This window comes from Lissotriton vulgaris, chromosome 7 (genome assembly GCF_964263255.1).
Source record: "Lissotriton vulgaris chromosome 7, aLisVul1.2, whole genome shotgun sequence".
Classification (NCBI taxonomy): Eukaryota; Metazoa; Chordata; class Amphibia; order Caudata; family Salamandridae; genus Lissotriton; species Lissotriton vulgaris.
In genome coordinates, this window is record NC_141695.1 from 1,044,867,817 (window position 1) to 1,044,883,179 (window position 15,363).

General features: G+C 45.1%; 1 protein-coding gene across 1 annotated transcript in view; it reads left to right on the forward strand.

The window, feature by feature from the left end:
- Nucleotides 1-15,363, forward strand: part of PKD2L2 (polycystin 2 like 2, transient receptor potential cation channel) — a 1,643,803-nt gene that overhangs the window by 533,649 nt on the left and 1,094,791 nt on the right. Inside the window, exon 5 of the mRNA XM_086929456.1 lies at nt 3,204-3,454. Coding sequence (XP_086785582.1) covers nt 3,204-3,454 — 251 coding nt within the window. The remainder of the gene's footprint in view (nt 1-3,203; nt 3,455-15,363) is intronic.

Here is a 15,363-nt window from a genome sequence, read left to right on the forward strand (position 1 = left end):
TCAGAGAAAGCTGAAAGGAAAACGGTATGGGCAGGCGTATTAATTCAACTTTATTAGGTATAGTCGGAGTGAATGGAATTGTGTTGTTGTGCGTCTGTGGCGATTTTCGCATAATTAGAGACTTGCCACATAATTCATCATCTGCCGCCTAATCTGCTGATTTTAACAAATTAAAATGTGTTTTTGGCTCAAATGGTTCAAAACGAAGCTACACATATTGCCGTTGAGTGAAAGACCCTTTGCAAGCTTGACTGGTCAAATTTCTGTTGCTCATTGCTATATTAGGGTGTTAAACAGGTACTAATGAGGTACAACAAATGCCCAGACAGTGCTAACAAGTGTAAAATTGAAAAAAATATAAAGAAATACTATCAGAAAATATGCAGCATTACGCTGCATAATTTGCTTTTTCTTGTTGCATAATTTACTAAGACTGCCACATAATTTGGCCCTCCATTCTTCATAATTCCAGTGGCCCTGGCAATAGCACAGTGCAAAGTCATCCATGAGAAGGATTCTTGGGAGACAATATAACCAATTATGGTTGGTCTGACACGTGCTTTTGATTAAATGCTGAATCCAAAAATGTGTCTTATACCATGCAAGGTAAGTATTGTGCATAATGTACTGTGTTTACGGTTGAAAAGGCTGTCTTTTGTTTCCCTAGGAGTTGCTTTTAGTGTTTGGCTTGTTTTTGTCCCATGGGCCTTCCATTTGGCCACATAGGTTCCCCAGGGTGACCCTTTGGCAGCTCTAAGCCCCATGTGCCTGACGCTCTTGAAGTTTTGACTCAGTCATAAATTGACTCCAACACAAGGCCCAGGTTACTCGATGCGATCATTTAGTTACCAGCGTGGAACTAGGAAGACTGAGAGAGCCCTGTATCATTATTATTATTAATGGTTTTTATTGAGCGCAGACATATCACCCTGTTGGGTCTCATGGCGCTGTTACGCTGTTATGTATGACATTGATTGTTGGAATAAATTTGGAATGAATGACAACAATTGTTCAGGACGGCATTTGTTTTAGCACTTTGTGAAAGCTGATAATCTAAATCATTGCGACTGACATGCCTTTATTTAATTGCCTCAAGCTGTGCATGGTGCGAGCGTGAGCCACACTGTTAAAACATGGTATTTCAAGCTGGTATTTATTTTCGAGGTGGACTCGGTGTGCCCATAACTTTTAGCGTGATCTTTGTGTGCACCATGTAGCCGGTTCTTGCCACCGAGATACACATATTTAATGCAAGTGGGTGTCTTTGCCATTCAGGAGTCAGACATCATTAAGAGGAAGTTGGCAGGTTTTGGAGGTTTTTCCAGCAGCATACATAAAATATTTGCTTCCTTTGACTCTGGTGACAGACTGCTGAGCAATGTTAAATAAATGCTTGGACTTAGGGGTTCACTTTGATGTTACAAAACTGGTGCTCATGTAAAGCGCTCTGATACCCGATGTCTCGACTCTACTTTGCTAGACCAAACAGAAAATAGAAACATCAGTTGTTGGCCTATATATGTAGGTGCGTTGGCAGTCTTCCAGACTATGTTTGTGGTCCCAGTAGTAAAAAAGACATGCGTGATAGTCGCATGTGTTCTAATGGTAAAGGTAAGGGGTGGTTCCCAATGCTTTATGAAGGCTGTTTCCCAACTGCTGTGCAACTTCTTCTACTCTTAGAGCTGAGATTTCCATGTTTGCTTGAAAATGCACGTTTTTTCTTCTTTTTTTTCAAAATTTTCTTGGGGGTGGGGGGTAACCCCCCCCCCCCCCCCCCCCCCGAACTACTGTTTTTGGGGTTTGGGCTCGCTCGCTACGGTGCTGTATGCAAATCACTTTGCGCCCCACCACTTTCAAATGTCACCCACCGCCCCTGCCTTTCTGTGTGTCTGGGGTTGGCCTGCAGTTGCTGTTTCTACCAAGAAAAGTAGAAGGACTTTGTTGTGTGCTGTGTCCCCTGCTTGAAGGAGATCTCCAAGGGCCTGAAGTGTGCTTGCCTCCTGTTCTGAAGTCTAAGGGACACAAAGACTTCACCCCACTCCCCTGAACCCAGCTGCTGCGAGTTCTGACCTGCTAAGAGGTGCCTGTGCCAGTTTTGGGCCTCTGGAGGTTGTTGCTGCTGTTTGGGAGCTGGAAGAAAGAAGAAACTCAAAGGACTACTGAAATTGACGCATTGCTCTTCTTGCAGCTGTTTTCCCGATGCATCTCCACGGTTCAAGAAGAATTTTCACGCACCGTTGCGCCGCTGCGGAAACCGCCTGTCGCCGCTGCAAGAATTGGCGCATCGAGGGATAGTGGCGGAATAGGACCGACCCAGCGCGGCTCGCCACAGGCATCGATCGCCAACGCATCCCGGATTTCCACACATCGTACCTGTGCTGCAAGTACGTCCGACACATCACCTGTGGACCGGAACCGTCACGAAGGATCGACGCATCACTCCCCATACAGACTGGATTCGATGCAACCCTTCCTTTGCGTGCTGCGAGACTTTCACATCGCCTCCCCAAGGTCTCAGGAGTGTCACATCTCTTTGTTTTCCGACTCTGCGGCTTTTTGGCTTTTGGAACTTTGAAGCATCTTTAGGTACTTTGTTGAAAAAGTCACGCATCCATAGTTTTCTACGGTACACGTTCTTGAAAACTTTTTGAAAGTCATATTTTTAACTGTGTATTGTTCATTTTTAGTTGTTTTGGTCGAGATGTCCTTTGGTAGGGTTTTCACTGTGTTCCTGTGAGTATTGGTACCAATACTTTACACATTGCCTTTGGGATAAGCCTGTCTGCTCGTGCCAAGCTACCAAGTGGGTGAGCAGGGGTTTAAATAGAGTGTGTCTCCCCACTTACCCTGACTAGAAGCAAGGGTACCTATTTGGACAAAGGTATCTACCTCTGCCAACAAGAGACCCCCATTTCTAACAATATGTCTACGTGTGTTTGTTTTATTTAGCGTTAAGTATTTAAATTTATGTGACTTGACTGTTCTACTTTTAGTCAACAACAAGTGTTTACTACCCTTACCAAAAATGAAATATGTTCAAAACTAGGCAGAAAGTTATGTTAATTAAAACATTTTTCTGGTAATATTCAAAATTAGAATTACTTTATAAATTCTGAAGACAGCAAACATTTTTATTTGTCATTTTTTGAGAATTCAGATGAGCACATTACATGACTAACTCTGACTAATTCTGTCCCATGCAGTTCGCTGAAGGACCTCTTCTTAGTGGCTTATTTTGGAAGACATGGTACAACAACCAGACAATGTCCCTCAATGAAAGTTATATCTACTATGAGAACATACTGTTGGGAGTAGCGCAGATTCGTCAAGTGAAAGTTCGTGGCAACACATGCCGTGTGCACCCCTTTTTTCGATACAATATATTGGATTGTTTTCATACATATTTTTCAACATACGAAGACAAAGACGCATTTGGTTCTGAAAAAGGATCAGAGTAAGTGCACTATTGCTGAAATTACTTGTTGACCTAAAAACATAGGGAAATGTCTTTCATATCTTGTTTGGTTGCCGTTTATCATCATGCCATGCATATGTGTGCAATTAACACTTGTGATTGACTTTCTTATATTCATATGACTGTTGTGTATTGTGAACTGCCTGACTTTATCAATAATGATAAAACTGGTAGTACAAAAATACCTGTTGGCAATAAATACAGTACAAAGTTTAATTTTAATTTTCAACTTGGGTCCAACTATTTGAACACTTTGAATTATCCTGCCTAAATCAGTGGCGGCAAGTGATCTTTGAAAGCGGCTGGATGTTTGCCCTGAATTCCAGGGAACATAACAAGCAAACCTGACTTATTTGTGGAGAATTAGAGAAACTTTAAAAATAATACGAATAGAGTAGCGCATTTAAAGGACACTTTTTATGTGAATTTGCTAAAAATCTAAAAAGCCTTAAACTCTGAAAAGGCGCTGACGAAGTTTTCCAGTACTTTCTTGATTTATTAATAAATGCTTCCAAGGAAAGAAATTGCCATGGCATTCCCCTTTATGGTAAGTATTGTCTAGAGTGTGCCTTTGCCAGCTTTTTGTCATGAATAGAATTACATAGAATATATGCCAGTGCCAAATTTCTACCATGCACACTGACTGTAACATGGGTTCTGCTTATGATAAAAATGTGTTCAAGTATGTCAGGGTCAGCATTTTCTCATGGGTGCCTCACTTCCCCATATAGCATCACCACCCGTACGCCAAGAATTGCCTTCAATAATCAAGCAGCAGCACCGACCATGAGGGAGCAGTTATATGCATGTGGTTAAAGCCATGTGGGGATAGATCGGACCAGGAGGCATACCAACCGCTGACCCTGATAACACGGATATAAAAATTGTATGTAAACTTCTGGGCAGCCTTCTGAGCCCTATAATGAGAGTCTTGATACACGAAGATTAATGGAATTTCATACCGGGGCACTGCACCTAAGAAGACTAATGCATGTTCTGTGGGGTGGAGGAAATGGCGCTGGTCGCGATCAAAATAGAAAAAGCATTAGATACTGTGGACTGGGGACATCTACTTGACATCTTGTATTCCATAAATTCTGGTCCGCACTTTAGGGCATGGATCCATTTACTCTACATATGCCCTAGTGGCAGAGTTCGGGTGGGGCGGTGTCGTTGAGCCAACTGGGAATAGTGTGCCTACCGGGTGCGAGTCGTCCCCCCCCCCCATAAAAGACATGAAGCAGGTTGTTGTCGTTCACCGCGTAGTCTTTTATTAAAACTTTAAGCAGTGTCATTAATCCTTTATTAATCGTGATTAAGGTAAATCTTTAAAGTACTTGCTTATCAACACCACAGCATTAAATAAATGTCAAAGTTATACATTGTCATTATATTTACGCCCGCTCTCCAAGGGGCCTTTTGCTTGTCCTTCGGGCTGTGCCAGCAGGCCACAACCAAGATAGCCTGCTCTCCTTAAGTTGACCGCCCTCCGGTCAACAGAGCCGCAGGTAAATAATCTGCCACTACTTGTGACAACCATACCAGGGTATACCCCCTCCAATGTTTATAAACCTACACCCCGGCTTCTTGGGTAGGGCAGGAGTGGTCAGGACCACCAGCAGGTCAGTCCCCCCTCTCCCGCCAGCCCGGAGCCCCACAATGACTGCTTGGCCTTTCCATGGGCAGCCAGTCCATACCAAAAAGGGAGGTCCACACCCTTTTCTTGCCTGGGACCCCGCCACAGGGCGAGTAGCTTACTGGCGCGCTCGCCCTCCCCCCGACCTAACTGACTTCACTGCTGGGTGCCACCTCAGCACCACTCCCCTGTTCATGTATGACCGGGAACTCTGGTGCCTGCGGATCAGCCGCCGCTCTTACCACTGCCTGTCAATTCACAGCTGATGGCACACTGGGCCCCCCATCGGTAACCCTCCATCTATCATGATGCTTATGTTGAGGCCTGATCAAGACAACTGCACCGTAGTGAGCTGAATGGGACTAGCACAAGAAACCCACCTCTGGCACCTTGGAATCCTCCCCTCATTTCCCAGGTGGCTTTCCTCACTTGCAGCTTTTCAACCCTTTTTATCCAGCTGACCTGTGGCTGCCAATCCTACCGTAGAAGGTAGACAGTTAATAAATTAACTTCCAGGCTGACTGCAATTACTTGTAGTGACATGCATTCCTTGTCACGCTACCTGGCATCAATGATCCTCTGAATAAAATACACAATGGCGATTGCCAGCCTGTGAAGCATCTGGAGAATCTATGTTCTTGAAGGCTACTTTCCCCATTGTCAAATATGATGCCCGACAAAGCTAAGCCAGAGGAAAGATTATGCAGAGAATAAATAATACAAAGTATTCACCGCGGCTGACGAAGCCTAATCTTAGCTAATGAAGTATTGCAGTAATATGTAAAATATGACCCTTAAAGTAACTGCAGGCGGTCACTTTAAAGACGTCTTCATATATAAAATGAATTCAAACTTCATACCCTAACAATGGGTAATGTGAACGCATTAAAAAATGAACCTATAAACTGGAACACTGATTTACAGGCTATATTTGTACACATTCACGGACTGCTCTGATAAAATGTCAAATTAACACAAAATATTCATAATGACATAGCTATGCAAGGTTCCAACATATTTATGCTTTTTGTGCCAAATTCCACAGTTATGAGAGAAGTTTAGAATGAACATTATACGTCCAGAATATATACTAGGAGCAAACATTTATTGTCTGGCAATGTTGATCCTCCTAATGTAGGGATTGCATTAAAGAAGGGACAGCCCTGACAATCCAAATATATCTGCTTTATAATTAAATGTAATTGGTTCTTCATTGATTGTCAAATTTCACTTGTTTGGTTCTTCGAATGAGTGAGCAAGAGAGTGTGAAAGGGAGTCAACAAGAAAACCACTTCCAGAAAGGCACATTTGATTAGGCAGAACAATGCCAACCTTCTAAATGTTACCTTTCAGAATTGTAACTTAAATTCCAACTTTACTATTAAAGGGCAGTTTACAATACAACTCAAAAGAGTGGGAAGCAAATTATCTATCTCCTCGAAACTGAGGTTGTCCGTTATTAGGCAGACTAAGGTAACCTAGTGCTAGTCTATTGGAAAACGAGCCATGAAACAGTGATAAAAGGATGGCTTGCATCCGTAATTACAAAAACTGCAGGTGTCAAAAGCAGTTCCTGGGAAATTGAGGGATAATGCATTTGCCATAGTTTGGAAGAACACATCATCTCACAACAAGGACAGTCTGTTGAGTGAGGAGGAGTGGATTGTAGATGATGTAAAAAAAGACGCATGAAACAGAAGGCACGTGTTATGTTTGAATTGACTTGTAGTTCAAATGAAAGATCCTCGTCAAAGGTGACTCTGAGGCTGTGGACCTGGTCCTTGGTGGAGGGCACGGTTCCTGTGACTGACAGCTACTTTATGGTCAGGGTGTACCTCACAGGACTGTCGTCGGGGTGTGGAAGCCCACTGCACCGAGGTGTGTGTGTGTGAGAGAGAGAGGGACCTGAGATATAGGTGGTCATTTTATTCAATTCCTTCCTATTGAACATAATGACATAGGACACTTAGACTTGTACTGTAAGTTCAGAGATGGTCTATCAGTGAGCTGGGCACAACTAATTTGTATTCTGTAGGTGTGAGAATGAGTAGAGATATTTCCTTTTTAATGGACCTATTTTTATATACTGGTTTATGGATACATACCAGTAAAATTGCAATAAAATGTACGCTTAAAATAAATAATATATTCAGCACCTCCCATGGGCAGGCAGTTTGACCGAGCGCTCAGACCTCCTAAAGTTTGCAGACGAGATGCTAGGGTGGTGCTGGAGGACCCTTGTAAAAAACTAAATGCTCACCCTCACATCATTGTGTGCTAAGCTGGCTGTGACTCAGCACTGGCCCGCGGTTCCTCCAGAATTGTCCTCAATTCGCCACGGCGGAAAGGCAGTCTGTGGGCGGCTATGTTCATCAGCATGCAGAAGTCTGCCAGCAAATATACGGATCACTTAAGGCAAATGCACGCAGAGCACACCCACCACCAATTGAGTAAAGAATTCAAGGACAGGTCAATATTTGCTTTTGGAAAGGAGAGCCCTGTTTAACCTAACTGAATGGCAGAGAAGCCATTATCGGGGGATAATTGACTGGCCCTGGAGTTACACTTCCAAACAAGAGGGCTAAAAACTATAACACTCTCGGTCTCTGTTGATAATGAACACAGTAAAAGTTAATGAAGGCATTGGAATAGGTCATTACTAAAACAATATTTATGCTTCATTGCAGTAGAAGGCATGTAGAAGGCATCGGCGCGGAAATTGGTGCATTCAGTGGTAAGGATCCGGGCAAGTTAGCGGGCTGCTGTGCTCTGCGGAGCTGGCAAAACTAATGTTACAGTGAAATACCAAACAAGGTCCAAGGAGAAGACCTACTGGAGCGTTTGGCTCTGGCCGACGAAGGGTTGTGATTTTCTGATCTGTGCCCTGTCTCAGTGAAATCATTTAAGAAGAGAAGAAGCAGATATAAGAGCCATCTAGTACAAACTTAGGACGGGGCTTTGTGTGGTAATGACAACAAGGCTTGGAAAGACCATCGAAGAAGTTACTTCCAAATATAAATCGAATGCTGAAGTAAAGAATCCATGGATAAAAGAATAAGTTATTAGAGACTTTATGTGAGTCTTAATGTGGTGATTCAATCTTCATTTGCTATAAACGACATGACGTTCATACTGTGTGTGCCTACTGAGCACTATGAAACTGATTATTCATTCACCCTAAAAGGAACATTCCAAAAGTAATAAATTGTGTAAAAACAAGTAAGAGTGAGAAATAGGACCCCGTGCAATGTTACGTAAAGATGGTTCACGGGGCTTTAAGTGGAATTAAAAAACTGGGGGGTATCTCAAAGGGGTGTGGCCAGAGCAATTAAGGGAGCGACTTAAAAAACACATACGCTAAAATCTGTGCTTAGCATAGTGTGCCGCACGACTTGTATTTTTCTGTTTCTGTCATTGCATTCAGATATATGATACAACAAGTAACAGAATACGTACAACAAGTCAGGACTTTTGGCTATGTCAATGGTTGTTAGCTGCATAAGATAAATAAGCAGCAACTATGGCTTGTGTATGAACGGGCACAGGTGCGTTCCATACATTTCGTTGCCTTTTGTGAAATAGCCTTAATCCTCCATATTTGACGCAGCTAATGATCCAAAACAGTGGGAAAACGCTGTGGAGGTCTTGCTTAATTGCTATCCACAGTTCGCCATTACTAAACGCAAATCATGCAATAAAGAGGGACGCCCGATTCTTTTATTTAATACGCACACATTTCATACATCAAAACCTAGCTATTAGCGGGACTGAAAAGGGGATGTTTTATTAAAACATGTTTTACCCTTCAAGCAAGAGAAAGACTGTTTGCCGTCTTTCTTTGATCTCTAATTGAAAATACTGGAAACAACAATTCAATACCCATCAAGCACCTCACATCGCCATTGAGGCGAACGCCGAGCGCCATAATTCAATTAAAGACAGTGCTGTGCGCGCCTTCAAACATTTTACTAAATAGAGGGACACCCGATTCTTTACTAAATAGAGGGACGCCCGATTCTTTTATTTAATATATTCCCACATTTCATACATCAAAACCTAGCTATTAGCGGGACTGAAAGGGGAGTGTTTTATTAAAACATGTTTACCCTTCAAGCAAGAGAAAGACTGTTTGTCATCTTTCCTTGATCTCTAATTGAAAATACTGGAAACAACAATTCAAAACCCATCAAGCACATCACATCACCATTGAGGTGAACGCCGAGCGCCATAATTCAATTAAACACAGTGCTGTGTGCGCCTTCAAACATTTTCACTAAATAGAGGGACGCCCGATTCTTTTATTTAATACTCACACATTTCATACATCAAAACCTAGCTATTAGCTGGACTGAAAAGGGGGTGTTTTATTAAAACAAGTTTACCCTTCAAGCAAGAGAAAGACTGTTTGCCGTCTTTCTTTGATCTCTAATTGAAAATACTGGAAACAACAATTCAAAACCCATCAAGCACATCACATCGTCATTGAGGCGAACGCCGAGCGCCATAATTCAATTAAACACAGTGCTGTGTGCGCCTTCAAACATTTTACTAAATAGTTTCAGATCTTTGCACATATTGTCTAATAACAGAGAAAGTTCTTTGCATACAGTCGTAGGTAGGGGTGGGCGTAATTTGCATAGTCGCGTTACGCAAAGCTCCGCTAAACAGTAAAAAATCTCTGCGAGCTTGGGGGAGGGGGATTGGGTTTTTGGTTACTCCTTAGTTGGGCATTGTTTTTGTATGGCATTACTGTACTTCATATGGCACCTTCCGGTTGGAGGGATTTGGAAAAATACCACCACAAAAGAAAGATGGGACACCTAACTAAACTGTTTGGTTTTAAATAACGATCACTAGGGATTGGCCAAGCCCCACCGTCGTAATAAACTGTACCCTTCATTTAAACATTCACAAGGCAGAACCTGTTTGCAGTGTCTCTCCACTTTTTGCCACATTTGAGACCCCTGGATGCTTTTTAGTCTGGCTCTGAGAGTGTGCCCTGGGCTCTGCTGGGCAGGCCCACGGCCAGTGCTATGTTGAAAACTCCCACTGTTAGGTTGAAACACACAGTGAAACCGCACACCTACATGATGGTACACTATATATTAGGGTACACTTATAATTGACATGAGATACCCTATAAGTCCCAAGTACATAATAGGGCAACTTGACTCTGGTGGTAGAAGCACTACAAAAGTGATACACCACAATTATGTGGCATATTAGGTACTCCAGTGTCTCCCCTAGGTGTCTCAGTTGTGGGGGTCATGAACTTATAAGGAGAGCCTATAAAAGAGGTTTTGTATTCACTGGGGATAGAGACATTGCACATTTCACTTCCCCCATTGTAGTAAAGTGCTTCCCAAAATCGACTTTGGTGCTAGGAGTACTGTATAGTCAGGATCTACACTATCTTTGCATATTCAGGACCCCTAAAGTCTCCCCTACGTGTCCCAGGGTGGGGGTCATGTAGCTATAGGCAGGGTCTTTATAAAAGATGTTTTATAGGCCATGGTGTTGGAGACATTGTACATTTCATTATCCCCATTGTAGATCCCCTGCCACATAGGATAACATTGCAATAGTTTATGAACACATAACTATTGTTAGGAATCCAAGCAAAATATCCTTCAAGGACTTGGAACAATGGTATTGGTATTGATAAATCCAACAGTATCCTTTTGTTGAATTTATCCTAAAATATACAGAAAAGAAGTTACAAGACTTTCTTATCTGTAAGCCAGAATCCCTTCTTCCTGTGGTCTTCCCAGATTGGTTCCAAGTCCCAACAAAAAGAAACCCAGTACAGTTATGTACACAATAACTCTCCACTAAAGAAAAACAAATGTTTTTCTTGTAAAACCCTCACCTACGAGGGCATTCTTCATCATTGGGTCCATCCTGTTCCACTGCGGATCATGCGTGCTGCGATCTACAACCTATGTGGGAGCACGCCTCTTCCAGAAGAATACTCAGTAACCCACAAATTTCGTAATACCCAGCATAGTCCCACTTGTGCTGATAAAAACGCTTCGCCACTTGTGTGGTTGGGCCTAGTGCCAGCTACAGGAATTAATCCCACTGAGGTAAATAGGAGTCCCTACGCAAGAGCTCCACGCAAGTCACCCCATCCTGGATTCCACTAATTGTCTAATTTTATAAAATGTGCAAGTTTGCCAGGTTTCCACAGGTGCCAGTTGAGCTAGGCCTCAAAATCCCGAGCTACCCACTTAGCAAAAAACAAGTCAGATTTGAGTGGAAAAATGTGATGCATCCATGTTGCGTTTTGGCCCATTTCCTGTTGCAGGCACTAGGTATACAGTATGGCATGGAAGCTCTGCCCACTCTCCACCCATTATTTTCATTGGCTTGTGTCTTAAATCCTGCCTTCCGATTGGTTGTATGCTTTTTAGTCCCTCCTTATGACAAGCATGTCGTCATTAGTATCCTTCCATGGCCCCTTCACTCAGAAAACTATTTTCTTTCCGTGTCTCTCCCCCCTCCTACCGTCCCCTCCTGCAGTCCATGACTTCTTAGGCCCCCACCCTTTCCCTCCCGTTTGTGCCTTTTTAAGAGGTCGCTCGTCATGTATTTTTTGTGGTACTGGCTAGCGCTGGCACACGTAAATGGAGAGCAGAAAGAAGCGAATCGCCCGGCATTCATTACAGCAAAGCCCTGGTGCTGCATGTGTAACATGATATGGGGCTCGCGTAAGATCTCCATTTGTTTAACAGCCATCAGTGCGTCCCCTCTCTAACCCCTACCACTGGTATCTATATTTAGATGCCTTTACTTAAGTGCCCTATTGATTCTCCTGGTGTTGTAAATTGAAACCGCGTTTTCGGTGAAACCACATTCACCGTATTACCGTCATCATTACAAACATGTCCACCTCTGTCTTTCCATTCCACCTTTTCCCGGAACCTCCTGCGGCTCCAGGTCAATGGCTCTGGCACCCTTACTGTGCCAGGCAGAGGTACCCTTACTGTACCAGTCTGCCGCAGAGTTACCCTTACTGTACCCGTCTGCCTCCAGATCGCCCTGTAACTCCGCCACAGCTCTGGAGGAGGCTACCGTCAATGACAGAGCCCCCCACCTCCGAGCTCCCTACTTGCATCTCACAGCTTCCAGTGCATCCTGTATATCAAGGAGAAACATATCCGTCCTGACTTCGGACAAGTGCACGCCATCTTTTTAATATTAGCCTTCCTCTTTTGCCTGTAGTAGTGCCTGCTTGATGAACCCCAAGCCTTTCCATTCAGTGAACTTCTGCATGGCCACGTTGAGCCCTTTTGCATGAATGCTCTTCCGCAGTTATGGACTTGGCACCCCGCCATTCCCTACGTGGAACAATGTCTGACCACACTAGCTTGCATGGCCCCAATTATTGCTGATCGTCCCTATATCAGTTTGCATGGGTTAATCAGGACATGGGAGGGGGTCTCCTAATGAGAGTTTATGTTCGCCTGCTCCTCCATCCCGCGGGAGCCCCCATACAACTGGGCCCGTGCGAAACCCTGGGTCCAATCCCCGTGCGTGGCCCACTGTGCCAACCTGGCAACGTATGAGTGTCCCCGCAGCCACACCTAACAACCTGATGAGTAAAAGGGAAGCCATCTTGTCACCACTTGTGTAATTGTTTGCAAACACTGCGCACCTTAATTATCGCACCATTAATAATACTCAACGAAGTTAGCTGCTCATTCTACCCAAGGAGGACTTCATTGCTTACAGCGGTGCTGCCCTACCCAGGAAAGTAAAGTCATGCCTCCCCAGTGAATGCCAAATTGATGGGGAGGGGGAACACTCCACCCCCAAAGATTGCCGCAATTTCTATCGCAAGCTGTTCCAGCGCATGCTGAGGATCCCAACCAAACTATCTCAGTAGTGAGCGGCAGCTTCCCCTAAGCTGTGTTCACGCGTGCCTCCCTTTCTAGCCCAGACCTAGCTGCTGGCATCATAACGGGCACTGCACCCCATCTTATACAGCTACCAAATCTCACACCTACTCACATGACCGTTGGTCCTGGAAACTTTTGAAATGCTAGGTTGCTAAACCCCCCATTGTGCTACCTTTGTCATGACAAAGTGATTTTGGCTAGTGGGACACTAGGAAATTTAACATGCACAACTAGCCTCCACCTTTGTATTGTCCTAGCCTGCCGGTCCCTCGCCATCTGACAGCGACCCATAGCTGCTGAGTCACCTTGTTCCTTACCGAACCCCGGAGTGCGTCGCCCTGCGCCACACCACTGTTTGTGTATACCAGGAAGAAGGTAAGTGGCTGGTGACAGTCCTATACACCTCCTCCTCTTGCCGCCTAGCAGCATTCACTGGTGGCGGTGTCTTATTGCAACCACTACCCACCCCTCTAGACAGGTCATGGTTGGCCGTGCTGAAGGTGTGTGGCTACCTCTCATCAGTGTAGGTGGAACATATAGCACATGCCCCAAAAGCCCAATATGTGTGATGTTGTGCAGGTGCAGCAGAATCCTTACACAAATAGCAGCGGATATAACACCCAGTACCATCATAATTTGTTCTTGATATTCACTCACTGGTACTAATTTTATCACGATTCATGAGTGTAACCTGCCCGCCCCACACCCACGGACAGTAATGACATTGGGGAGAACATGGGTACCCTGACCCTAACACATTGCCCCAGTGTGCCATTCCTGCATTAGTGACAGAAAACCTTCATTAGAAGCCCTGCCCCCCTTCCATCTACCACTCCGGATCCTCTGCAATGAGACAGGGGCCTACAATGCCCCACGTGCTACCCAGGCCAACCCTGTTTGGAGTTACTATAAATAGTTTGTCAACATTACCTTCACACTTCCCAATTTTACTCGAGTCTTCTCTATTATCTGAAGAATAACGTTTCAAATAGAAATTCTATTCTCCCTGCCTCTGGAAGTGTCTTTCCAGTGTGTTCCAGTGGTTTGCTAGTCTGCCCCTCATTGCAGGGATATCCCTCACCCTGAGGTTGGTACTCAATTGAGACATGCACCCGTCACTTTTCTCTGATAATACACTGTTTGCCACCTCTTACATTGTGTTCGTTTCGATACTTGCACAAGTGGCACCATAGCGTACGTAACATTTGTTCTTATGTTTGACAGTCTGATATGTATCGCAGTACCATTCACCACTTGTACCTCTTGAGCCCCCCACACACACACAGCAAGCCCCCACACACACAAGCAGAGCCCCCCACACACACACACAGAGCCCCACACACACACACACAGAGCCCCACACACACACACACAGAGCCCCACACACACAGAGCCCCACATACACACACAGAGCCCCACACACACAGAGCCACACACACACAGAGCCCCACACACACAAAGCCCCCCACACACAGAACCCCACACACACAGAGTCCCCCCCCACACACAGAGTCCCCCCCACACACACAGAGTCCCCCCCACACACACAGAGTCCCCCCCACACACACAGAGTCCCCCCCCACACACACAGCCCCAGCCCCACAGAGCCCCACACACACAGACAGTGCCCCCACACACATGCAGAGCCCCCCCCCCACACACACAGACCCCCTCAAACACACACACAGAGCCCCTCCACACACACACAGAGCCCCCCACACACACAGAGCCCCCCCCACACACAGAGCGGTCATGACTAGGACAACGCAGGCGACTGTCACAAATCAGAACCAGATAACAGAAAGCAAATGGCATTGGTTGGTTAGAAGCACAAGTTCAAAGTCAACTTCAAAGGTCGGAGCCTAAAGGGTAAAAACATAGGTCAAAGGTCAGGACAAATGAACATAAAGTTATACCACAGATAAAATAGAACGTGGGAGGCCCAAACCGAAAGAATCAAAATCCCAAAATGTTCCCAAACAAAGGTGACTGCTGAAACATTGGTAAAGGCAGCGAGTGTGGTGGGAGAGACATGGGAGGGGCGCGTCTGGGAGCCCGGGAGGGGCTGGAACAGCGCTGATGTCATTGTCATCTCGGAGCTGCGCGGGCAGCCGCTGCCGCCACCTCAGACCCCCAGAAAGATGCGGAGAGGGCATTATTGGCAACTGGGAGCGGCACCATTAAAGGGAGACCGTGGCTGTCCTGGCTGGTACCAGGCTCTACCCACACACACCCTCCGCTCGGGGGGCAAGGTCCGCCCAAGACGTGCAGCGGCGCCGCTCCCTGCTGCAGCAATGCCATGTGTCCCGATGCACCCGGGCACCGAGACATGCAGACAGGAGACACTAGAT